The sequence below is a fragment of the Mustela putorius genome, unplaced genomic scaffold, assembly GCF_011764305.1.
Source record: "Mustela putorius furo isolate JIRA1106 unplaced genomic scaffold, ASM1176430v1.1 tig00000174_pilon_pilon_pilon, whole genome shotgun sequence".
In the NCBI taxonomy this organism is placed as follows: domain Eukaryota; kingdom Metazoa; phylum Chordata; class Mammalia; order Carnivora; family Mustelidae; genus Mustela; species Mustela putorius.
The window spans coordinates 37,165,656-37,189,997 of NW_025421304.1; the positions used below are offsets into that span (position 1 = coordinate 37,165,656).

Genomic DNA, 24,342 nt, shown 5'->3' on the forward strand with positions numbered 1-24,342 from the left:
GCGTACGCGCAGGCGCGGGCCCCGACACTTCCGAGAGGTCACATCCTCCCCCCGTCTCCTAGCAACGGCTGGAAGCGTTGCTGACTTCCCGGGCTGCAGCGGTGCAGGACTGAGTCGAGTCTCGGCGTCCGCACGATGGTAAATCCGGAGACTCCGCCTGCGACCAGCCGCCCCAGGGGCGCCGACGTCGGGGGCCTTCTTCGCCCGGCCCCCGAGGCCGACCCTGGCCTGTCGGTCCCGGGGCCGCGGCGAGGGCTGGGGGCTCCAGAAGCTTCTTGGAGGGGATGGCGGGGAGACCCTGGAGGAAGGAGAGGGCGACCTTGGAGGGGAGAAGACACCTAGATGCGAGGAAACTACCTTGAGGGATAGATACCGACCGAGTTGATTCCGGGGGCTGGAATTTGCGGGCTGTGGATGTCGAGAAAGAGAAGAGAGAGACTGAGGGGGTGAGAGACCTCGACAGCGAGAAAGTTTCCAAAGGGAAAGGCGAGGTGGGGAGGAGAGAAGTCGGATCCCGGGAAGGAAGAAAGAGGAGACAGGGAGAGCAGCAGAATGGGGGGAAGGAAAGAAAGGAAGATAGAGGAAGAGGAGGAGAGAGCAAAAAAAAAAAAAAAAAAAAAAAAAAAAAAAAAAAAAAAAAGTTTTAAGAGGAATGAAAGGGGATTGCAGATGGGGATTAAGAGATTGTATTAAGGGGGTACAGAAATCACGAAAAAAAAAACTGGAAGAGGAGAGGGTAAGGCTGACAGCTAAGAGGCGTTTGGGAGCGAAGTAAAATAAATAAATAAGAGGGGGAGGGTCAGTGGTTGCAAGGAGCGCGAACGTCGTCCTGAAGGCGGCAAAAATATAATATTTTGATCCCCTGTATAACTACTTCACTTTAGTGCAGTGTTTCCCAAAGTGATGTGCAAAATCTGCTTGCTGCGTAAGACAGCTCAGAGGTACCAGCACAGCGAATCCCCTCTGAGGAGGTTATTTCTCTTTCCCCATCCGCATTCTATAGACTCTATCCAGGAGAAAGCCCCAACACAGTTAGGTCCTTAATACCACTGTCATTTGGTAATTTCCATTTTTCATCTGAATATCCGAGTTCAGGCTCAGGCCTTTCCCTGGGGTGGAATTCAATAATACGTTCTCTCTCCATTTTGTTTGCCTTTATGGTTATTTCTGTTTATGACAAAGAGTAGCAGATTTCCACTTAGTAGTGGTAGTGATGTGTCGTTCCCTTGTAAAATGTGTTTAAGTTCTGAGTAGTGAGATAATTTAGAGAGCATTCTCGGTCAACAATAGAGATGGTATTCATAATGGCAAAAAGTGAGAGTCCAGCACATGAAATTTAGAAAGTGCCTGCTGTAGTGGTGGAAAAGAGGACATAAGTGTCCCTGCCCACATGAAGTGCAAAAGAAAATTGTCTTTTGACTAAAGTAGCAAAATGTTCATCTCTGCGTGATGTTGGAAGGAAAAAATAAATCCCAAACCCTCATCAAGAAACTGCAGGATACTGTTTGAATTCAGAAAATCCAGTGATCACTCAGGAATAATATACAAGTTTGAAAAGGATTATTTGAGATTTTAGCATTGGTAGAGGGGAATAAAACTGGTACAATATAGTCTGTGCATAAGATTAATTCAGACAGCTGAGTTAATTAAAGGGGTTCCAACACAGTCATTCATGGCTGAATATTCAGCTTACACTGAGACCCAGACTGTTGTTACCAAGAGAATCCTGGAATCCGGGTTTACAGAATATCCTGAATTTAATTATCTGAACTCCCAAGGAGGTAACATTTAGGACATAAGAATCAGATTTCTCATGAAGGGATACTTTTAGCCAGAGGGAGGTAACCATATAGCTCTGTAGCTATTTAAAGGACTATAATACAGAGAAGGAGTTTCTCATATGAATACAAAAAGATCAATGAGCGAAGCATGAGTGGGAGAATATTTCTGTCCAATTTAAAGAATTCTTTTCCAGAAAATAGAGACGTTAAAAGTTGAGTGAACTCTTGTGAGGCAGTAAGCTCTCCATCCCTAGAAGAGTTCAGGCCAAGAGATGTGTCAGGGTTGTATGTAAGAGTCTTATATAGGCTTGGATATAGAACTTGAACATTTCAAAGCTCTCTTCCAGAGGTCTAAGATTATAGTATCCAGTACCTTAGGTTAAGGAGACTGGGGTGGGTGGGTTGAGGGAAGGGTAGATGTCTCTCTAAACATTAGTCACGTTAGGATTGGGGTTACCACAAAGACCCCCTTTGGTTAATTGCCTTCCCGATCTCTTCAGGCGGAGGTGGAGGAAACCCTAAAGAGGATCCAGAGCCATAAAGGGGTTATTGGAACTATGGTCGTAAATGCAGAAGGTAAATACATCACAGGATGCCTTTTTGACATGCACAGACCAACTAAGGATCTGTTTATTGTACCAAGCCTAGGACAGACATCTTAGACTTTGAAACAAAAAGTATATTTTCTGTGTTTTAGTTATACCATTTACTTCTCAAACACCTATTATCTATTACATACCAAACACTCTGCTGAGAATTAAAGATACAAATATGAATAGGACATGTCTAAAAATATCTATATATTCCTAAGAAACACTACACATTGTCTAATTTTTAAAGCTTTGGTAACTCTCCTAATATTTCAGAAGTACCAATAAAACTGTTGTATTGCAGATAGGGAGAATATCGTTGCTGGCGGTTTTTATTTTAACAGTATAAGGTATATAGAGTTTCAGTCTTCACTTAAAATGAAGCTGTTGCTTTACCATACTTAATAAAATCTTTGAGAATCAGTTTTACTCTCATGTATGGTAGAATCTGTGTGGATATAGCATAAAAAGGACCAATGCATTTCCACCTACGAAATCTGTAGACTTCCACCAGAAACTTGCTCTCATTCCACAGTCACTGTTAACAATCCACAGAGCATTTTCTCTGGCACTTTGCTACCTGCTCAGCTACAGTGGCAACCTCTCAGAGGCTCCTGCCAGTTTCATTGCTAATTCAGGCTCTTGCAAGGGCAAGAAGTACCACAATTCCCAGAGCATTTGTTGAAATAAGAGTAGCCACTTCACCTAATTCATGGTGCAACCATGAAATTGACACATTGCCATAGCACAGTGCTTGCATCAGAATCTCACAGCTAATCATTATTTTGGCACAAATCTATCAAATGTTTATTAAGCAACTGCAAACCACAGTCAAATTCAGACTTTGATCCCTCATCAACTAAAAATAGAATATAACGTACTCTATTGATAAATGAAATACTACTACTCAGGGGCCTGGCACAATACCCAACACTTTATGGTATTATAATCAGGTAGTTCTGAGAATGTGGAAGTTTTTCATTGATTTGGACAGATAAAACATTCAATGTATATATAGATAAAACATCAGCTGTGTTTTGCAAATGATAAAATAAAATTTAAAACACCACCAGATGAATATAGTGAACTTACCCAGCTTGAGTGATCAGGAGGGAAAGGATTTAAGATCAGCCTTATAGGTAAGAAAGAGCTATGCCTAATATTTCCAGGAAGTGGTCCACCCCTGGTACATTGTTCTGGTTGAAATGATTTTAATTCCTGGCATGTTCAGAAACTCTGCACACCCCCTGAGAAAGGCCATCTGTGTGGCTTCAGAAGGGTGATGGACTCATTTCCCTCAGCTGTCATAACAAGGTACCACACACTTGGTGGCTTACCAACTTAGAAAGTTATCACTGTTCTGGAGGCTAGGAGTCGAAACAAGGGTGTCAGTAGACAGGCTGTTCCAAGTCTCTACAGAATCCTTCCTCACTGCTCTCTCAGCTTGTGGTGGTTTCCAGTTTCTGGTCCTTGGCATACCTTGGCTTGTAGATGCATCAGTCCAGTCTCTGCCCCCATCCCCACATGGTGTCTACCCCTCTGTGTCTGTTTTCTCTCCATAGAAGGACCCCAGCCTTTGGATTTGGGCCCACCCTGATCTAGTATGACCTCATCTTACCTCATTACATCTGCAGAAGCCCTATTTCACATTATAAGGTAGACTTGAATTTGGGGATGGGGACACCATTCAACCCAGGACAACTCATCCAACAAGTTACATTGGATGATCTTGGTCAAAAGTGCATAATCCTGGCAATATGCATCATGTGTCTGAAAGTATCCATACCCTGTGATTTGTAATGTTACTCCTAGGAATTTATCCTAAGGAGTGAGGAAGAAAAGATTTAGATACAAAGGATACTCACTGAGGCATCGTATATAATAGCAGTAAATAAACAGACAAATAAATAAATCTAAGCATCAGGGAAAATTTTAAATTAATTATGTAATATTTACTTGATGAACCATTACTCTGTTTAAAACGTTGAGGAATATTTAAAGTCATGGGAAACTAAATATTAGGTGGAAAAAAAGCAGGGAACAAAGTGGTAAGCCAAACACTTTCTAATCATAAATATAGCCAGTCACACATACACATTAAAAATACATACGGAAGAAAAGGCAGGGATGTGTTACGGTGATTATCTCTGAATGTTGGAATTACGATTGATTTTGGCTTTACTTTCCTGAAGTTTCTCAATATTTTTCATATACAAAGGCAACAAAATATTATTTTTAAGACCTTTAACTTCATCTAATTAACCCCTACTAGGATAAGATTATGTTAGGATTCATGGCACTTTTCTGAAAGCCAAATTAACTTTTTCTCCCAAAAATATGAACAAGAGGTTTATTTTTATGGTCAGATTATTAATAACCACAGCGTACGACAAGCATGTTTATTAATAGCATACAGTATAAGTTGTGTGACCAGAATTAATAAAATACTCCATTTCAGCAGCCTACTCAACGTTAGATGGAAGTACCATTTATTACTGTGCAGCTTTGCTGCTTCCAGGACACCCATGAACCTTAATACTGAAAATATTTCACTAAGTTCATGTGTTCTTGTTTACTACTTGTGGTTTTAGTGTCATTTGCAGCAAATCATTTTAACATATTTTCAGGTTTTATTCGTGACTCGGTAGGCCTTCTACCAGGCTTATCCATCTGGATCGCCTCATATGATGTGTTAACCAGAGTCCTTTGGTTTCACCACTACTGAAACACAAGCTTCTTATCCGTGACAATAAAGTAGAATTATCGGTTTCACCCACTGCTGAGTGGTACAGGTTTTTATTAGAATAGATTCTTTGTTAACGTTGGTTTCTCATTTCTAAAACCATTCATTGTTTACAATATTGCAGCACTGATCATTGAATTAGATACTGGTGAATATACATATTTGTTTCTCAGACAGCACAACTATTATATATTCTTATGTATAGATAAGCCTGATCTCTGTAGGTTCTTAATTTTAAATGTTCTTGTCATTTCTAACAATCCATTATTTGAATTTCACTAGATTTTATCAGCCATCCAGCCAATTCCTTATATTTTTGAAATACAATCAACCAAAATACAAAGACTAGTGGCTTACTGGGATCAGAGAGAGTCCTGGTTTAAAGTACTGCCATAAATTCAGCAATATCAAATTCATATTCTTTGTTCTGGAAGTTCCATCATAGGGATTTATCCTACCCATAGACACAAATATGAAATGGCATGCACACAGACATTTCCTATAGCCTTGCTTATAAAAGTCAAAGACTGGGAGCAGCCCAAATGCCTGTCAGGAGGATTTATTAGTTACGTGTTCACAAGGCAGCCATTCAACAATCATGTTCTGCAGTCACTAACCTGAGTGGCCCAGCCTTATGTATACTGAATGGAATAATTTTCCAAGTCTTAAAAATGAAAAAAAAAAAAAAAAAGAAGTACAGAATAGAGAACAATACAGTTAAGGAAGGAAGAATACAAACGCAAACATAGTTGAACTATTTAGAATGTCTCTGCAAGGTTACCAAAGAAACCGGGAGCAGTGGCTACCTCTCAGAAGGAGATGTAGGTGAATTTCCTACTATGGGCTAAAACTGGTTCTTAACAAATTATTTTTTAATTACCGCACATGGTACCAAACAAGAACTTAATAAATATTTGTTGATTGATTTTTTTCAAGTGGTCAGTAGTGGAGATGAACAACTCCAAGAGTTTCCACAGCGTGCACTTATTATTCAGCAAGGCTAGCTGTTTTATTTATTGACTTGGATCATGAATAGACTAACTAAATAAGCCTGAGGTCTGGATTCATAATCTTGTCATCTACATTTTAAATAATTTATTCTGGTTGTATTTCTTGTTTTGACATTGAGCAATGCAGACTTTGTAGGTAGTCACTCTTCAGGAAGCAAAACCAGTCCACAGGAGGGGCTCTCAAAAGCTGGAGGGCTTGCTACATTTCAGCCTGCCGCTTGTTGAAGACACAGGCCTTGCGATGTTTCACCAGCTGGGAAAGATAGAACTGACTTTGGGGTACAGAGGCCAACAAATAATTATACAGAAGTGAACAACTTTGATAAAAGCTTTATTTATTGAACAGTTTCTCCTGTAAATACTGTTATCGTCTTGTTTGGGAAGACCCCATTCCAAAGGTAATGGTTTTCTTAAAAGAGAAAAGCAAGTAGTCTGTTTCATGGTCAGAATGGAGGTTCTCCAAGAATATGAAAAACTGGTAAAATCCTTAGTTTGTAATACTGTTGCACACCTGAAGTCCCCTCTTGTGTAATATTTTCTGGAATTGCATTCTCTGAGGGAAATCCCAGAGCTGTGTTCGCTCTTTCATTGCTTGGCCTTAATTCAGGTACTTGTGGAATCTGAGAAACCCCAAACTCACCTTTTATGGCCCCCTACATTAGAGGCACGTCAGCAAAACAAATCTTTGAGGTTTCCTGGCTGTCCGGTAGTTCTCAAAATCATCTGAAGACCCTCTGAGATTAGACACAACATATGCAAAGTCCCTAGTACACCGCCAGTTAAAAAATAAGCCCTGAGCACCAAGAGACCTGAATTGAGCTAGATTGATTTGAACGGAATTGAATTATACTTGCATATTTGTCTGGCTAGATTTTCCCAGTTAAATTAATAGGTTCGGATTTAAATGCGCATAATGGAACAATAGAGCACACAGGCAGCTAAATCTAATAATGCTTAAACCAAGAATGAGCGCAAACCAGGGAGTGCCCAGCAAAACCACAGTCCCTTTGCTGTTGTGGCCTCTACGATAAGCTTTAAGGTGTAAAAATTATTGTATGAGGCGGTACAAAGGAAAGTCTAAAATCCCTTTTTGATACACTCTTCAACATGGGCTGCAGTATCCCATTCTATTTCTGGCCCTAGGGAAGGAAACAAGCAGCAGGTCATAGGCCAAGCATTTCGAAGCAAAATGACTAGATCAGCTGTTTGGAGGGGCATTTTGTAGAGTAATATGTTATGTATGGTTCTGAAATAATTCACAGCTTCCAAAAAAGTTCACACACAAAAAATCTCATCACACCATTAGCTACAACAACAACCATCACAACAAAAAACAGTTCCCAACCATCTAACAGTGGGGGATTGGTTATATTATGTTTACAAAATAGTGTACAGCCACTAAAAATAATTTTATGACATTATCCCTGATAAGAAGAGCTTATCAGGGATAATGCTATCATTTAAATGAAGAAAAAAAGAAATAGTCAAATTTCTGATCATTACCAACCATATCTTAAAACCCATGTAAAGACAAAAAAAGATTGGCAGGGAGTAAGCTAGAATTGTTACCAGTGAATAGTATCAGCCATAACTCTTTTCTTCCACTTTAGAATCACCAGTATTTTCCAGTGTTTCCACCGTGTGAGTCTTCCTTTTATAATAAAAAAAATATTAACCTGAAAGTGAATCTCGTAACAGGTATTCCTATCCGAACAACGCTGGACAACTCGACGACAGTTCAATATGCAGGTCTTCTTCACCAGCTGACGATGAAAGCCAGGAGTACCGTCCGTGACATTGATCCCCAGAATGACCTCACTTTTCTTAGGATCAGATCAAAGAAACACGAAATCATGGTAGCCCCAGGTAATGTGGCACTTTGTCTCACATTTAAAACATCTTTCTGCTTTACTGGATAGAAGCTTTGTTTCAAAGAACTGGAAGTATAGATTTTAACATGCAGTATTGGCCCATAATGTTCTTCAATTACCAAATGAAGATGTTTGAATCTGAAAAATCCAACCTGGAAATTTTGTGAAATTAGTGACAAATTTAGTCTTGGAAGAAGATGTTTCGCCCATTTGCTAGGAAGTAAAAAAGTATTGATTTATTATCAATAATCACAATATCCAGGAGATGTAGGTCCTACATTAGGTCAACTTAGGACACTGAGATTTTCTGGAGAGTGGAGAAATGTCTCCTGTTCAGGAAGTAAAGTAGGGAGTGGATCCAAGAAAGGCCTGTAGGGTCTCAAACCTTCCCTGGGAGAGAACTCACTCACCTGGCCTATGGACAGATGGCAGCCATAGAAATTTTGTTTCCCCAAAGGAATTACATGCAGAGTATTAGCCAGTGTCTGTGTAAAACAGGACTCGTGCTCCAAAATCTAGTCTAGAACAAACTTCTCTATAGAACATCTATAAAATCAGAATGACCCACAAACTGAAGCTTTTCCTCCACCTGTGTTCTAACCCTGGCTGCACATTAAAAGCAGTTGGGGATCTTTACAAAAATTCCTGATACCTGAGGCCTCAACCCAGGTCAGTGAAATCAGGACCTCTGGAACCAGGCCCCAGGGCACCATAGCTTTTGAAAGCTGGACAGGTGATTCTGATGTGCAGCGAGGATGGGAAACCATTGGTCTACAGAAAGTCCAAGTGATGTTTTGAAGAGAAAAGCAGATTAGCTGAAGTATTCATTTATTAAATTTAATTTTTTCAGGGGGGGGAATTAATTTTGTCCGCCTCTCTCCACAGATAAGGAATATCTTTTGATTGTCATTCAGAATCCGTGCGAATAGCCCTGCTGTGGCGCAGCCTGTCCTGTGACCCCAGACTAAAAATGCTTTACTCTTTATTACTAAGATTATATTCCAATCTAAATGACCTTTTGGACATTGTTTTCTATTTTTACATTTAAGCTACTGTGCACGTCTCATTTAGTCCCTTTCAAATGTATTGTAAAGTTGTGATTTAGCTATGTAATAAATGAATTCTGGTATGTGGGTCTCTTTTTCTTTCTATGACACAAAACTGAAGGATTCTCCTGAGAAGACAGGCTTCCTTGCGGCAGTCTTTGCAGTCTGGAGATACACCAAGAAGCAGCGGGGATGCGTCCTTTTGTGCATTTCCTTAGCCTATCAGGGAGATCCGGAGGAACACAGCAGGAGCGACCAGGGAAGCAGGAAGTCCTGACCCTCCCGGGGTGCAAGATGCTTTCCCGGGTTAAACAAAGGAAGTAAAAAAGTCAGAGGCCCGGGTCTGGGCAGGGTCAGCCCCGCAGGTGAGCGCCTCCTCCTGACTCCTCAGAACACATGGGACACGACATCAAAAACTAAAGATGTACTGGACGGTGACTAACATAACATAATAAAATTTTTTTTAATTAAAAAAAAAAAAACCAGCCTGCAGAACCAGCAGCATGTCCCGGGCCAGGTACATGCTTAGAGGACTGACCACAGAACTCCAGAGGGTGTATTTTTACTAGGCATTTCAAACATTCAGAAAATAATGAAACTAAGAATAATAGAACAAATACAACAGATTTCCAAGCCCCATTAGAACAGGTGTTACTATTTTGCCATATTTGCCTTCTGTCCTCTCTTTTCTCAGTCAAACCTTATATTTTGAGATAAATAGGGATTCACATGAAATTGTAAGAAATAACACAGAGATCCCGTGTACCCTTCACCCGGTTCCCTAAACTATAGCACGTATCTGACTTTGAAGTCATTTCCCCACACTTTTTATTTATTTATTTATTTTAAGATTTCATTTATTTATTTGACAGACAGAGATCATAAGTAGGCAGAGAGGCAGGCAGAGAGAGAGAGAGGAGGAAGCAGGCTCCCCGCTGAGCAGAGAGCCCGATGCAGGGCTCGATCCCAGGACCCAGGATCATGACCTGAGCTGAAGGCAGAGGCCTTAACCCACTGAGCCACCCAGGCGCCCCCCACACTTTTTATTTTAAAAGCCTTCAAACTTGCAGAAGAGTGGGAAGAATAGCACAGTCAACTCCCACATAAGCTTCACTCACATTCACCAACTCCTAATATTTTACATTTGGTTCATCTCTCTCTCTAGATCTACATGGGTCTGTATCACATCTATACATAACCAGAACCCCTAGTTTCATATTTAAGACATTTAATATTGATGGAGTATCACCTAATACACAGTCATATTCAAATTTCCCCAACGGTCCCAATAATGTCCTTCACAGCTCTTTCTCTTAAATCCAGGACTCTATCAAGGGTCACGTGTTTCATTTGGTTGCTGTGTCTCTTAAATTTTTAGCTGTTTTTAGAACCCTTTGTTCTCTATTTTCTACCTCTAGGTGGTATCGTATTTGTATATCCTCTCCACAGAGTCTCCAGTGCCACCTGCTTCCCAACCTCCAACCCCTCCCAATTGGACCCAGATACAGCCTGTAAGTAGAGGAAATTGTGCTCAGGAGCAGGTCTCAGTCACAGGCTTTCCCTTCCTTCCACACCATGACTTGGAGACCAGATACACCCCAATGGACCCAAACTCATCCTTCAGCCCAGTGGGGTGTGGGTACCATAGCTCACTCACCCAGGGACAGCTTCAGCATCTGCTGGCAGTTCCAAACATAACCATGGCCTTGTTCTAATCCAGATGGCAACAAAATGCACTATTGTGGGAGGGGACCACAGAGGTGATCTATTCCACCGCTCGATTTTACAGGTGAGGACTTCACCTGAAACATGGGTCAGGTGTCTTTCAGAGTGCTTATGCTCTTGTGAGACCTGCTCCACACCTCCGCCCCAAAAATTGTTTTTAGGAAGTAAAAATTAGCTCACTGTTATAAAATGTACCAGAGGTAACATTTGATTCCAATACCTAAATCTGTCATCTCCCCATAGCTTCCCAGCCACCCCCTCCCCAAAAGCTCATCAGCAGATGCATGGATGAATGGTAAAGCCACTTCCTTCTGCCCCAGCCAGAAATTTCAAGCCCCATTTGAGATGCAGCCGTGGGAAATCTCTGGCAGGTGCAGACGGCACCACTGCACGTGCCAGGGCTCTGTGTGGGCTCTTCCTGGGAAGAAGACCCTTCCTTCCTATTGGGCAGGGAACTCTGGCTGCACTTCTGCTTCCAAAGGACACTGTTACCCTTTGTTGGAGACAGAGGCCACGGCAACAAAAAGTAGAACTTGCCAACACCAGTTGCAACAGAGGAGGATATGATCTTGGGGAATCTGTCCCACCCCTCTCTGCCTTCCAGCACATGGACGTTCACATTCCCTCCCTGGATTCGTAACAGCGTAGTTAATTGGCCCTATTTAAAAGATGCCTGAACTCATAGACTAAAGATCCACAGCCATGCAAAGCCGTTGCCAAAGCTTTCGTTTCCTTTAAGTACAAGCCTGGACACATTGGTGCCTCCCCTTAGTCCAACTTGCTATAAATTTTACCCGAACAATGGGAGAGCTATTTGCAGACTCTCTGGAGGAACATATCCTAACCATAAATATTAATGATAATGAACCTGGAAAGGCCATCTTAATAAAATAGCTGAAAATGCATTTACACATCATTAGCTTTACAAGCTCCCAAATCTTCATCACTGCGGAGCAGGACCCATCCCCATAGATAATGAGGTACTGCCTATCACGGTCCCTTTCGTTGGGTACATTCTGGCTTTTGAGCTAGATCGCCCACCATCTTCAAAAGCAAAAATTACCATAGACTAAGACTTGGATTCTCTCCCCTTTCTCAGTTTTTGACAAATTAACAATTATCCCTGCTATGTCTTTGACATGGAACAAAATATCCTGACTTTTCTGACATTGGAAAAGAATGCATGGCCTTTATATAGGACACTACAGCATGTTTAGGTGAAATGGCCAAAGATAGTCATTCACTCAACCAATATTTGGTCTTACATTCCATTTATTAAAAAAAAAAAAAAGTAGATCATGTCTGGGTGCAAAACTGTGCTTTCAGAGTGGTGCTAACATCTCCCATCAGGAGCCTTACAAACGATAAACTGGTATCTGAAATTCTGGGTATGATGGGGTTAAAAGTGCTCCCATTACGGAAGTCGTCTCTAGTATTGGAAACTCGGGCATCTGCATGGCAATTCGGAATATTCTTAACATCTCGAACATTTAAGGTTAGTAACACATGAATGTTTATTTCTCATGAAAATCTGGTATGAGAAGGTTGAGTTAGCCAGTGTACTCAGCCATTGCTTGAACATAGGAGAAAAGAAGACTGAACCCCTTCCTTCGTCCTCGGTTCTTTCTCTGGGAAACCTCCATGCTTCGTTTCCCTTCACCAGATGATCTCAGGACTGGCTGGCTGGATGCTGCCAACCTTAACCACCCCTGCTGCATGCAGAAATGATCTTAAAATTCTCCTCCTTTGGTCAGCCCTACAACACGAGGTACAATATGGTGCAGTTGAAATAGCATGAGGCCTAGAGTCTGACTTGACTACTTACTGGTTAGCAGGATCCACACCTCTCTGGGACCTGAGTTTGCTGGCCCACGAATGTGCCCACCCACTGTGGCCCAGTGCTCCAAACTAGAACACAGTATGGATGCCAGTTATTATTATGAAGAATAGCAATACCAGCAAAATAAACCAAGTTTACCAGAATACAAGCCATTTAATCCATCTCACTGTGGCCTCTTCCAATATGTGACCACATGCATAAATAGATTTAAAGAGCTGTAATGCTGTTAAGGACACAGTTCTGTCTAATTCCTTTACCAATTAATAAGGATTTCCATATTGCTACATAGGGGTTTCTCTTAATACCTCTATGCAATTCTATCAAGTTTGTCAGTGGTGACCTGGCCCAGAGGAGGCCAATGAGAGACTCTTCCTTGGTATTTTGATTTGGAAGAGAGTCAGAGAGGAAGTGCCCGTAGGGCTAGACTGATGCACAGGTGTTGGGGCGCCCCAATTTCCACTGGGGAGTAACAGAGAGCGCCAGTTCTCAGGAGAAAGGAATGCAGCGCCACACTTTGTAACCCAGATTCCCTGCGAATGTTCTGGGGCTCAACTACAGTTTCACCTTGGAGTTTATTGAGCCCCTCCAAAGCCTGCTAGTCAGTTCCCCTCTTTTGTGTATACTACCAGAGGAGGCTTCATGTGTTGCCTGAAATCAAAATGCCCTTACCTCGCCACTAAACTATCTGGGTCACCGCTGGCTGCTTTCACCAGTCCAGAAGCCCAGTGACTCCCTAGGAAGTACATATTCATCAGAGGCCCTGAACAGGTGGGTTGTGGTCACCCAGTCCCTTGCTTCAAAACACACCCGTGGCTTTGGCTAGACAGGAGGAGAAGCCTTTGCTGGACTGTTCAGGAGGCAGAGCTGTGGTGGGAGAGAGGTCTGAGACATCCCTCTCACTGAGGTGCCTCTAATTCATTCCCACCTCGTGAGTGACCTCTGCCTCTGATGCTGGAAAGAGAAGTGGCCCCCCTGGATTCTGGACAGATGCATTCTCCAAGCACCACTCCAGGTGGCCCCAGGCATCTGCAGTGGTGGAGAGCCAGACGAGAGACGGAAGGAATAAAGAAATACAGCACAGACTCACCTGACAGCCAGCTCTGCCCTTGGGCCCAGAACTCAGCGTGGAGTCGAGGAAAGGGCATTGCTTCGTAACCAGACAGGCCCAGCCCTGCATCAATAATAATAGTAATAGTAAGAGTAAGAAGTTATGGTATTGTGATTTCTGGAAGAAGAGGAAGAGGAGAAGGAAGGGGAGGATGAGGAGGGGAAGAAGACCTAGAAGGAGAAGGACAGAAGCAGCAGCGGCTCCCATCGTGTCCTCACTGATTCCAAAACAGGCGTGATGGAGTTCAGCACAGTCTCATTTCGCACACGAACAGCAAGGCCGAGAGAGGGCTCACAGCTGGCCCCAGGTCAGCCGAGACTTTCAGCGTCAGAGGAGGCACTGTCAACCCAAATCTTGACGCGGGCCCACACTCCCAACCACTCCCTTCCATCTCTGACTCACCAGACCGGTGACAAGGAAGTTAAAATCGCTGAGCCTTACGTGTATAGAATGGCTCATAAAGAAAAAATACTGGAAAGCACCGGACATCGAGTAGATGTCCCACAAGGGTCGAGGCAGTTATCGCCCGTCACCCTGTTCAATACCCCATCGTCATCACCCTCATCGGCACTACCTGGAGAAGTAGTGATTGCTGGGAGCTGCCCACCACCGCTGCTCTGATCGGTGTCACCGTGTGGACGTCCGACTGACCCGTGGAGGTCATCGGATAGAGTAGCTGCTCCTAACCCTTTCATTAACCATCCGTCCGGGTCTAGAGGATGTCAGACCACCACCCCCGCCATGGAATGTCATCATATGCAAACAGCTCAGGGGACTCATCTCCCCGTCAACAGTGCATCTCTTGTGTCTGTTCACCAAGCCTATGCTTTATGCCCCAACGCCCATCATTCTGTCTACACTTGTAACCAGTTTAAACCATTCCTTCCCTCCCCCTCCCCACTCGGCCCACACATACAACCGGCTTTTCCCTTTAGCCTGGATTGATAAGTCACTTCAGTACCTAAGGCTGTACTGGTCTGTACTCATGGGCTGCACTTCCTCAACAATCCACTCAGGAGAAGCTGTGCATCTGACAGTCTGTAGGGCTTAAGAACACGAACTCTGTCTCATTCTTACACTCCCCCAGCCCCTGACCTCGGTGCCTGGCAGAAAATCGGGCACAGGGTCTGAGGGGTAAACAGTCAATATCTCTATCCCTGCCCAGCCTTATCTCAGAAACACTGTTCCCTGGATCGCGGGGTTTGTTACAATGGGGTTCACCAAGTTAATGAGCACCTTTGAAGGGACATAATTAGCTACATCCCCCAAGAATACTCAAGATGGGATTCTGACCAATTAGAAGCTTTAGAACGTCTCAATTCAGACTGCAAAATGAATTGAGGCAGGTCCTTGACTCTTGTGGGCCTCCTTCTGCATCTGCTCCTGGACAACCTCCCGCTTCCTGACGAGCTCCAAGGAGCTCTCTCGGGCCTCCCCAGCAATGCCAGAGGAGCAGAAGCCCTGGCTCCTCGGAATATGTTCCAGCCCTCGAAGCTGCACCCTCTGTGGGGCAGGGATGGGAGGCCTGTCTGGGCAAGTCCCACACCTCTGGGGAATGGGTTAGTACCAGCATCACCACATTACAACGGCCCAAAGGGTGCTGTCAGCCAGCTCCTTCATCCGACATGACCTTTAAGTTGTTCACAAACTCTGAACCTTTCAGTGGGCATTTGATCACATCTCAGTGACGTGGGGAGAAAGTGAATGTCTAGTGTCTCCCAGAAAAAGAGAAAAAAAAAAGCACAACACCATCAGTGATGTCAGGAGGACGGGAAAGAGGATATTATCTGAGCCTGTTTACCGGCTCTTGCCAAGCCCAGCAATTTCCGGGAGATGCAAGCAGAGATTAATAACCATTTATGAAATCTCAAATTAATAAAAATCCAGGTTCTGTCTGAGAATTTCAAGAAGGTGTGCTTCATAATCAGAGAAGCATTAACCGGTACCCATTCTGCAAGCCCTGAACAGGGAATGACTTTATGCTGAGCACACTCTGTGCCCAGGAGCAGACATGGGGGATGTCATCCTGCTCCCCAAAAGCTCCTGGTATATAATGGAGATATGTGTGCAGAAGACATTTTCAATACAGTGAGATCATAGGAATCGGCAGAGCCCGGGTGAGGGACGGTGATAATGCAGTACAGATAAGGGGCTGATAAGGGCTTGTTGTCTAAGGGAGGCTGCGTTCAGGCAGACAGACCTGGGCTGGATGTTAAAGGCAGGGTAGGAGTTTACAATGTTATCAAGAGGGTAGGCACGATCTGAGCAGAAGGAACTGCAGAGCGAGGCGAATTCTAGGCCAGTGGTTTTCAAACCTTGCTTTAGGAATAGTGCCCATGGCTCCCACACTACCTGAATCAGAGGCGAGCAAAGCTGTTCCCTCTCCATAGAGCACGGCGGGCTCCTCTTCCATTCTGCCTCTTCTCCTGCTCTCCACCACCCCACACATATACATAGTGCCCCTTAGGGGACCGAGCCCTAACCTGCTGAATAAGGGTCTGCATTTAGGAAGATTCCCAGTGGACTCCTGTGCTCATTAAAGTTTGAGAAGGGCCTCCCGCACGGGGCAGAAATCTGTTCCCTCCAACAAGTGAGCTGGGGAGAGGGGCTATGACTGGGTGGGCTTTGAGACACTCCCACTCTCCTGCCTTTCTCTTCTTGAAATCCTCCCCCATTGCCAAGCCCAAGCCACCCAAGTCACTGCTAAGAACAACTAGGGGAAGAATGAAAAGGTGTCACCCTAGTCCTGAGTAAAAGAAAGAAACAGGAGTTGCTTTGTAAAATCCAACCAAAGCTGACTCCCCAGCCAGGTTTCCACCTCCAAGCCTTTGGGGATCCCCAGGTTACCTTGCGCTTCCAATAAGCCAGTCCAACTAGTTTCCACATGACATCTCCATGACCTTCACTTTCACCTGCTCCGACCCTCTTCCCTTGACACTGCCATGTCCACAGGACGATGGGGCTCCCACAGGAACCACTGTGTTCTGAACATCACAGATACCTCCGGGAGCTACCATGCTGGGGGGGCACTACTCCCTCACCTGCCACCACCATCTCCTGCCAGGCCAGGCACTCTGCCCCACCCGCGGGGTCCACTCAGCAGTAGTGGAAGGAAACACCTCGCTCCCCTTTCTGGCGTCCTTCTGCTTGGGCTCTGCATGAAGTCACCCTCTCTGTTTAAGACCTTACCTGGGTCCAGACCCCATTCAATAATCAGATGGTTCTTCCACACAGAGAAGTCTCCCCTGGCAGATTTTATTATCCCTGTTTTCCTGATGAGAAAAATGAGGTTCCCATGAAGGCAGCATCTTGCCCAGAGTGACACTACTCAACTTAAAGCCCCATGAGGTCAGAACCCAAAGTTATTTATCACCGCAAGCCCCAGGCACGAGTCAGAGTCAGCATTTAGTCTACACGTGGCATTGAACGCCCGGATGGAGAATACACAGACAGTGGGTGATGTAACGCACGCAGCCCGTCCGGAGGGGCACACGGGCCACACACTTCACATCCATAAGGCAGATTTATCATTGGATTCTCCACCTCCCAGATGCACGGAACATCTCCAGCCTCTCTCAGACCTCCTCCTTCCCAGAACACTGGTTCCCGATTTGGGGTTGCAATTCATTGTGTTGCTATCAGTACCGAAAATGGGCTATATTCTACTCTCAAGATGAGGACAGTCGTCTCCAGCACATCCAGAAATTCTGTCGTGTGTGTTTGTGTATGTATTACACACACGTAGAAAGACCTTGAGACAACACACCAGGCATTAACAAAAGTGAATTCTCAATGGGCGGGATTAAGGCTTTATTCTATTTTCTCCCTTTTGTCCTTCTTTATCTTCTGTTTCTTTCACTTTTTTCTGCAACTTCAATTTTTATGGAATCATATATGATGTGCATATAAAAAGCACACATATCATAAGGACCTAGTTCAATGAACTTTCACGGACTGAACACACCCATTGAACCTGAAGCCCCCCCCACACACACACACCGCCAAAAAACCCCTAAATGCAACCATCCCTTCCTTCAGGTCTCTAACCCACCCCAAGAGGCACTAAAAGCCTGGCTCCTGTCACAGAGGTTAGTTTCTTCTCTTTGTGTACTTTCCATGCATGGGATCGGACTCTTTCTCAGCTTCTCTGGACCACCCCTGGTGAGACTCATCTGTGCCATGTGTAACTGATAAATCTTTCATTCTTATCATTGCTTGTTGCTTTTCTCAAGCATAGAAAAAATTACTTAAATACTTTTTTTTCCCCCTTTGGTGGCAGGAGGGAGTCAAAAGGGTAGAGCCTGTTCTCTCCTCCTTATAGGAAGTAGGTCTGTGAAACCAGGGCTGGTGTATCTCAGGGAGATGGTAGAAAGAAGCAAGAAAGCTCAGTGCTTTCAGTCATGGGTTCCCAGGCGCCAAGAGATCCACCATCAACATGCCAGAGAGAGAACATCCGCGTTGCAAGCCTACATTAAAATCCTGACCCAGGCAACAACCTATCTGGGAGAACCAGTTCACTCCTCGAGCCTCAGTTTTGTCATCTGTACAATGGGAGATATTAATTGTTCCCTGTAGCAGACACTGTTGGCCCCCACTCAGATCCCCTTGAATACTTTATTATCATTTCTATGTACTCTTCTGCTGGCCTGTGAGGTGCAGTTTGCTTCTGCCTGTCCTGGGGGTTACCAAAGCCACTCTGCAAGCGCACAGAGAGCCCACGGTGTCTGAGCATTTATCATGCTGACCCTGGAGCCCCTCAGCCGGTGAGTGCTGGGTGCGGGGGTGTGCAAGCCCACTTCCCCTGTGTGCACTTCAGCCTCCAAAGGCCCCTGCAATCCCACCTTTGCTGGGCAACTTCCCCTTCCCACTCTGCTCCCTTACTCCGAGCGGGTTCCCAGTGAGCTCTTCCTGAATTGATCCCATGCACAGGAATCCTGGCAGAGGGCCCACTGCTAGGGAACCTTCCTTCAGACACACTAAGGGATGTTGTGAGGTCCACATGGATAACTGTGTATGGACCATCTGGAACTCGAGAGTTGCCGGCACCTGTTAAATCTCTTCCTCATGTCAGACGCCGGCTGGCCTGGCTGTGTGGTCGCACACCTTGAATCCTAAAATCCCTGGAGTTAGAAGGAACCATAAACATCCAGGACTCCTAGAGTCCTGAATTACCTTGAATCACTGCCATCTCTCCCTGAAAAGTATTACAGTAGCCTCTAAATGCAATAACCAGGGATGGCAGAACCACCCCCCTCCACAACGCCAGCTTTATTGTGCTACAATCAGCAATGGCCATCTTGAGTGGAGATAAAGCTGTAGAGAGCGGATATTAAAGCCCCCGGCAACGGAGCTTCCCAGATCGGAGGCCAGATTCCCCACCAACTGCTCGACAGTGTGTGCACCCCCTTGACCCCACGCCGGCTGGCAGGGAGGACTGCTCTGTCCTTGCCCAGTGGCGGGGACGGCCCTGTGTGCTCGCGTTCACTCCTCTGGAGAAGAGGGCCTTCCTGTACCATAAGCTAAGACGTGCAAAAGGATATTACAAAGAGAGAGAGAGAACCCGGCGTGCATACAATTATCCTCTCTTTAGAAAAGAAAATTCGTTGCTTTTGAATATTCTGTGGCATTGATCTCTATTCGGGGAGCACTTTATAGTCACCACCCCCCCACCCCCAACGGGATGCGATCATGGGAGCCAGCAACTGACAAGGGGTAGGTGTTTCATGTCCACCGTGGCCGTTTCCCGGCCAGGCGCTCCTTTAAATGTAGAACTGACTTTGAACGAGGTGTGTTCACCTTGCATTTACAGATGAGGCAACAGAGATCCCCATTAGGGAAACGACCTATCCCGCTCCCCAGAACCAGTGGTGACAGAGCTGAGGAGCATCTGGCAGGGTTCTCAAGCAAAGCTATTGGCAGGGACTTAGGCACAAGGGAGGTTTTCGTTTCCTAGGGCTGTTGTCACTCAGTACCACAAACTGGCTGGCTTAAGACCACAGAAATTATTCTCTTGTAGCTCTGGAGGCTCAAGGCTCTGTCTCCTCCTAGCTTCTGCTGGTGGCTGGCCATCTTGGGCATTCCTGGAGCTGCGTCACTCCAATCTCTGCCTCAGCCACCATGCGGCCTTCTTCCCTGTGTGTGACTCTGTCCCTGCCTTCTTCTCTTCTTTAAAGGACATCTGTCATACTAGATGAAGGGCGCACGCTGCCCCAGCATGCCCTCCTCCTAACTAATTACATCTGCAATGACCCTTTGTCCAAATAAGGTCATATTCCTCGGTACTGGGGTGAGTACTCCATTGTATCTTTGGGGGGAACACAATTCAACTGACAGCAGAGGACAAGCAGGCAGAAACTCAGTTTCTGAACAAGGGGATCCTGACACAGCTCCTCCTGCACTCACGGACTCCAGGATGGACACTCAGTGCCTCTGATCGCGAGTCAGCATCTCCATTCAGTCCACCTGCTACTAAGGAGATGGCCCCCGAGGAAAAGACCAGCTCACCACTGCACTGCAGCAGGAATGAGTAAGAGCATGGGGGAGGGAGGGTGGATCTCTGGAATGCAGCACTTTCTCTCAGGCGAAACCTCTGTGAAGCTGCTGTGGCTCAGATTCTACTCTTATGAAACACTTTGCATTAAACCAAGACGAGACTTCTCAACTGCCAGTGTAGAAACAAACTCTGAATGATCTTAGCCCAAAGGGAATCCATTTGAATGACAGGATCTAGCTGGGAAGGATGGAGGACCCGGCAGAAACAAGGGTCAGGAATGAGGGAGTCTCAGTGGTAGCCAGGACTGCGTTCAAAATCAGAGCCAGCCCAGGGAGGTCACTGGTGCCACCAAACATGGCTCCGCCACCATGGGCCCACTGCCAAAGGCCTGGGACATCACTGCTGAGGCCACCGCAAGCCACCAGCAAAGATTCTCCACTGCCCTTGCTTTGGGGGGGTGGGCCACTCGCTACAAACTTCAAGCCATTGGTTGAGCTAGCTCACACATCTGAGGTCTAGCTGCAAGAGACTCTGGGAAAGCACCTTTCTAGCTTTTATGCTTTTTTAAATTTAGCTTTGAAAGAGAGAGATGGCTTCTCCCTCCTGCGACCAGCCAAATACCAAGGAATGCCACAAATAGGAGAAGGAGGTTCAAAGGGCGGGCAAACAATGAGAAGTAGCTCTTAGGTAAGATTAAACCTACTTCTTGAGAAGCAAAGGACAGGTGGGGGTGGCAGGGTCAAACGGCAGGGTTAGAAATGGAGCCCGTGGCTCACAGACTTGAGATACTGGTGCCAGAAGTTTCTGAGGGGCCGTCGACAAAGAAAGTAGAGTCAAGATTGCCGTGGGCTGCAGACAAGGGAAGGGCAGTGGCTGCTCATGGGCACAGGGTTTCTTTTTCCAGAGAGGAAATGTTCTGGAATTAGTGGTGACCATCACACAACCGAATTATATACTTTAATAAGGTGTATTTTATGTTCATGTGAATTATATCTCAATTAAAAAAAAGAAAAAAAAAAAGAAGTCTCAGAAAGGGATCCAGGCCCTTTAAATTTGCAGGAAGGGGAAATCTTCTGGTTATAGAAAAATAATGGGAAGGACATTGGGGCATGTGTGTATGGGGAGAGGTGCATCCCCTCAAATTTTCCCATGATAATAACACAATTTGATAGACAGGTGTTGGACTGGGGGGAACGGAGCAGAGTGGGTCATATGTGTCAGTGGTCCCAAACATCCCATTTTCTTCTTGGAAAAGACTCTGCCTCTCTGCTCCTTGGATCACCCATGAAGACACACATTCCTACTATTTCTGCTCAGGATTACAGAAATATAAAGTCCAGTGGTGACAGTTTTCTATTTGAGATAGATTTTTTTTCTAATGAACTCATAAGGCGGCAGCCAAGGGTAGATCATCCAGAGCTGGAATACAGATTATACCATAAATGGCCTAGACCCTGTGCCGGGTCACCCCCACTGAATCCTCTCCCCAATTTTGCAAGGGGTGGGCAGTTTATGATCTCCCTTTTGCAGATGCAAAAAAAGTGAGCCACGGACAAATTAGATATTTGGCATCTCAGTTTAAAGGCCTGCTTCCTTCACTAGCACGGCTTTCTCGAGTGTATTTAGACAAGGATGAAAACTTTCGTGAGGGTAGCTGAGGTTGGGGGCAGCCAAGGCACCAAGAAAAGGGAGCAAAGCAGTAGCCACAGGAGACAACAAATGACTTTTAAGAACCAGAGTGTTTAATTTTCAATGTTTAACTTTGTGGCTGCGCCTCCTCCAACCTTTAGCCAGGTCTGCTGTACAAAGGTCCTGGGTGAGCAGCGACTTTTTTTTTCTTTCCAAGGATTGGTTGTTGGTTGACTAGTTGACTGGTTGATAAAAGAAGATGTTTTCCATTTGGACCCATGCTGGCAGAGATAAAGCAACAGAGATAAGATTTAGAGATGGGGACTTCCTAACAGAAGCCAGAAATCTGATTGAAATTTGAACTTGAGGTTGTAAAACTGCCCCGGAACTAACAGGCATTCAGCCAACTATAACTAGATCTTAGGGGACACGGAGCCCCATTTGTTATGAAGATTTCACTTCTTAACTCTCATATTAGACTCTGAGCACTTTCAAGTTAGGATCAAATTCTGAATTGACCTTTGTAGTGCTGCTGTCTAGCACATGGTAGGGACTCAATAAAAGTCTACGGAATGGGGTGCCAGGGTGGCTCAGTGGGTTAAGCCTCTGCCTTCGGCTCAGGTCATGATCTCAGGGTCCTGGGATCGAGCTCTGCATAGGGCTCTCCACTCAGTGGGGAGCCTGCTTGCCCCTCCTCTCTGCAAGCCTCTCTGCCTGCTTGTGATCTCTGTCAAATAAATAAACAAAATCTTAAAATTAAAAAAAAGTCTATGGAATGAATATGATCAGGGATAAGGCCCCACATGAAGAGATCACTATCTAAGTCAGAAACTATATTTGCCTCCAAGCAAAAAAAGTAGATTCCAGTATTTAAATGGGTAAGAAGTCTGAAGGCGAGCAGATCCACCACATTGTCACAATGCCACAAATGTGCTGATACTATTCTGCTCTAGCATCTTTATCATATGCCCTCATGGTCACAAGATGGCTGCTGTGCCTCCGGACATCATGCCCTCGTCTAGAGGAAGAAGAGGGGAGTGACTAGCGTTTCACTTGCCTGAACTGCCTACAAGAGGTGCTGGGAATTTAAATAGAAGAGAAGAGAGTTAAATAAATAGATGATGAAAGCCAGATACAGTTTCAGTGGGGGCTCGGGGTGGTGTCTCCCTTCTCGGTCTTTTCAACCAAACTGGGAATCTACTTGGAATTGGAGTATTGTTCACCTGACTCTGAGAGTGATAACTACTATGAAAGAGAAGGGAAGAGGCCTGTGCACAGAGAGATTTGGGCCTGGACAGATGAACTTGCTTCAAGATACATAGCTGGGGCGCAACACAGACTCCAGGGCACTTAGAACCTCACTGTCTTTCTGTCCCCTCCCCGGGCCAGGGCCATAGGATTCTGAGGGCCCAGGGAGAGGGTGTCCTGGGAGAGAGACATAAGCAGACCCTCAAACCCTTGTTCGCCTGTCCTCCAGGCTCTGTCCTGTGAGATCTGTGCGTGTGCTTTCTTAGGGGCCAGGCCAGGCCAGGCCTTGCTGGCACCATGCACCGTCTGGCGGAGAAGTCTTACATCAAACAAATTCAGGGCCTCTCAGCTCTGCACCCTCCTCATGCCTTGCAGTCAGAGATGGTGGGGATGCTGCTGGGGCCTCCGGGACTCTGACTCATCCCTGAGGGCTGCCAGCACCAAGTCTTGCTGCAGATTCCAGGGGGCAGCCTGTGCTCTCAGGGAGTGGGGGCAGGATGGGGCCAGAGCCCGAGGTATGGAAGACTCTCAGGGCGTCCCCCTCACCGCAGTGGCTCGGGCATGGACCTAGCATCTCTGCCAGCCTTCCCCTGGTTCACAATACTGCTTTATGAGGAAGCGGACAGTGCCCAGAGAGTGGGGGACTGCCTCTCCTGTGACTCATTCCCGGACCCGGCATCAGCAGGAGAGGGGGTGGACGGTGAAGTCAAGAGCAGCCTTTCCAGCCTTGCCTGGGCTGTGTGTGACCAACCATCAGAGCGTCGTCGCAGCCTGGCACACGCCCACCTCTGGACATGCACACAGAATGGACACAAATCTGCACAAATCATCCTTACCTTTACTACACGCAATACCCTGTGCTCTATTTTATTTTATCCTGGTTCATTTGTTCTTTCTTTCTTCCCCCTCTTTTTTTTTTTTCTTTTTGCAAATGTTGGTTCTGACCCACAGAAATGATGTCAAGAATCCAAGAGGGGGAAACCTGCAGTTAGAATTTCAGCGCCTTAGTACATGGGCTTCACAAGACAACTGAACTGGGTTTGAACTTGCTGGGGTGTGAACCCAGCCAAGTGACTTAGCCTCTGGCATCCGGCCACTTTCCTTAACCGCTAACACCAGGATCCAAGCTCCTGGCCTTCCTTCTGGACCACAGCATGGCCTCCCGATGGGTCTCCCTATACTGCTTCCTGGAACCCCCTCCTCACACATTCCATGGGTAGCCTGCAGCGTACGTGCGTGTGGGCATGCTAGCCCTTGC

At 45.6% G+C, this 24,342-nt stretch overlaps 1 protein-coding gene and 1 long non-coding RNA gene across 2 annotated transcripts; one reads left to right on the forward strand and one right to left on the reverse strand.

Annotated features, from left to right (window-relative positions):
* Positions 1-24: 24 nt before the first annotated feature.
* On the forward strand, positions 25-9,124 carry DYNLRB2 (dynein light chain roadblock-type 2). The gene is made up of 4 exons (XM_004753943.3): positions 25-138; positions 2,282-2,357; positions 7,823-7,990; positions 8,881-9,124. The coding sequence occupies exons 1-4, from the start codon at positions 136-138 to the stop codon at positions 8,922-8,924; spliced, it is 291 nt and encodes a 96-aa protein (XP_004754000.1). The 5' UTR covers positions 25-135; the 3' UTR covers positions 8,925-9,124.
* Positions 9,125-12,104: 2,980 nt separating this feature from the next.
* Positions 12,105-16,719, reverse strand: LOC101677469. Its single transcript, XR_199549.3, has 3 exons — positions 16,562-16,719; positions 13,694-13,777; positions 12,105-12,522 (listed from the first exon to the last, which is right to left on the reverse strand). It is a non-coding gene; the product is annotated as an uncharacterized LOC101677469 (long non-coding RNA).
* Positions 16,720-24,342: the final 7,623 nt, after the last annotated feature.

Coding starts and splice junctions, on each gene's coding strand:
- DYNLRB2 (XM_004753943.3), top strand. Junction 2,358..7,822: donor TATGGTCGTAAATGCAGAAG/GTAAATACATCA, acceptor ATCTCGTAACAG/GTATTCCTATCCGAACAACG. Junction 7,991..8,880: donor CGAAATCATGGTAGCCCCAG/GTAATGTGGCAC, acceptor CTCTCTCCACAG/ATAAGGAATATCTTTTGATT.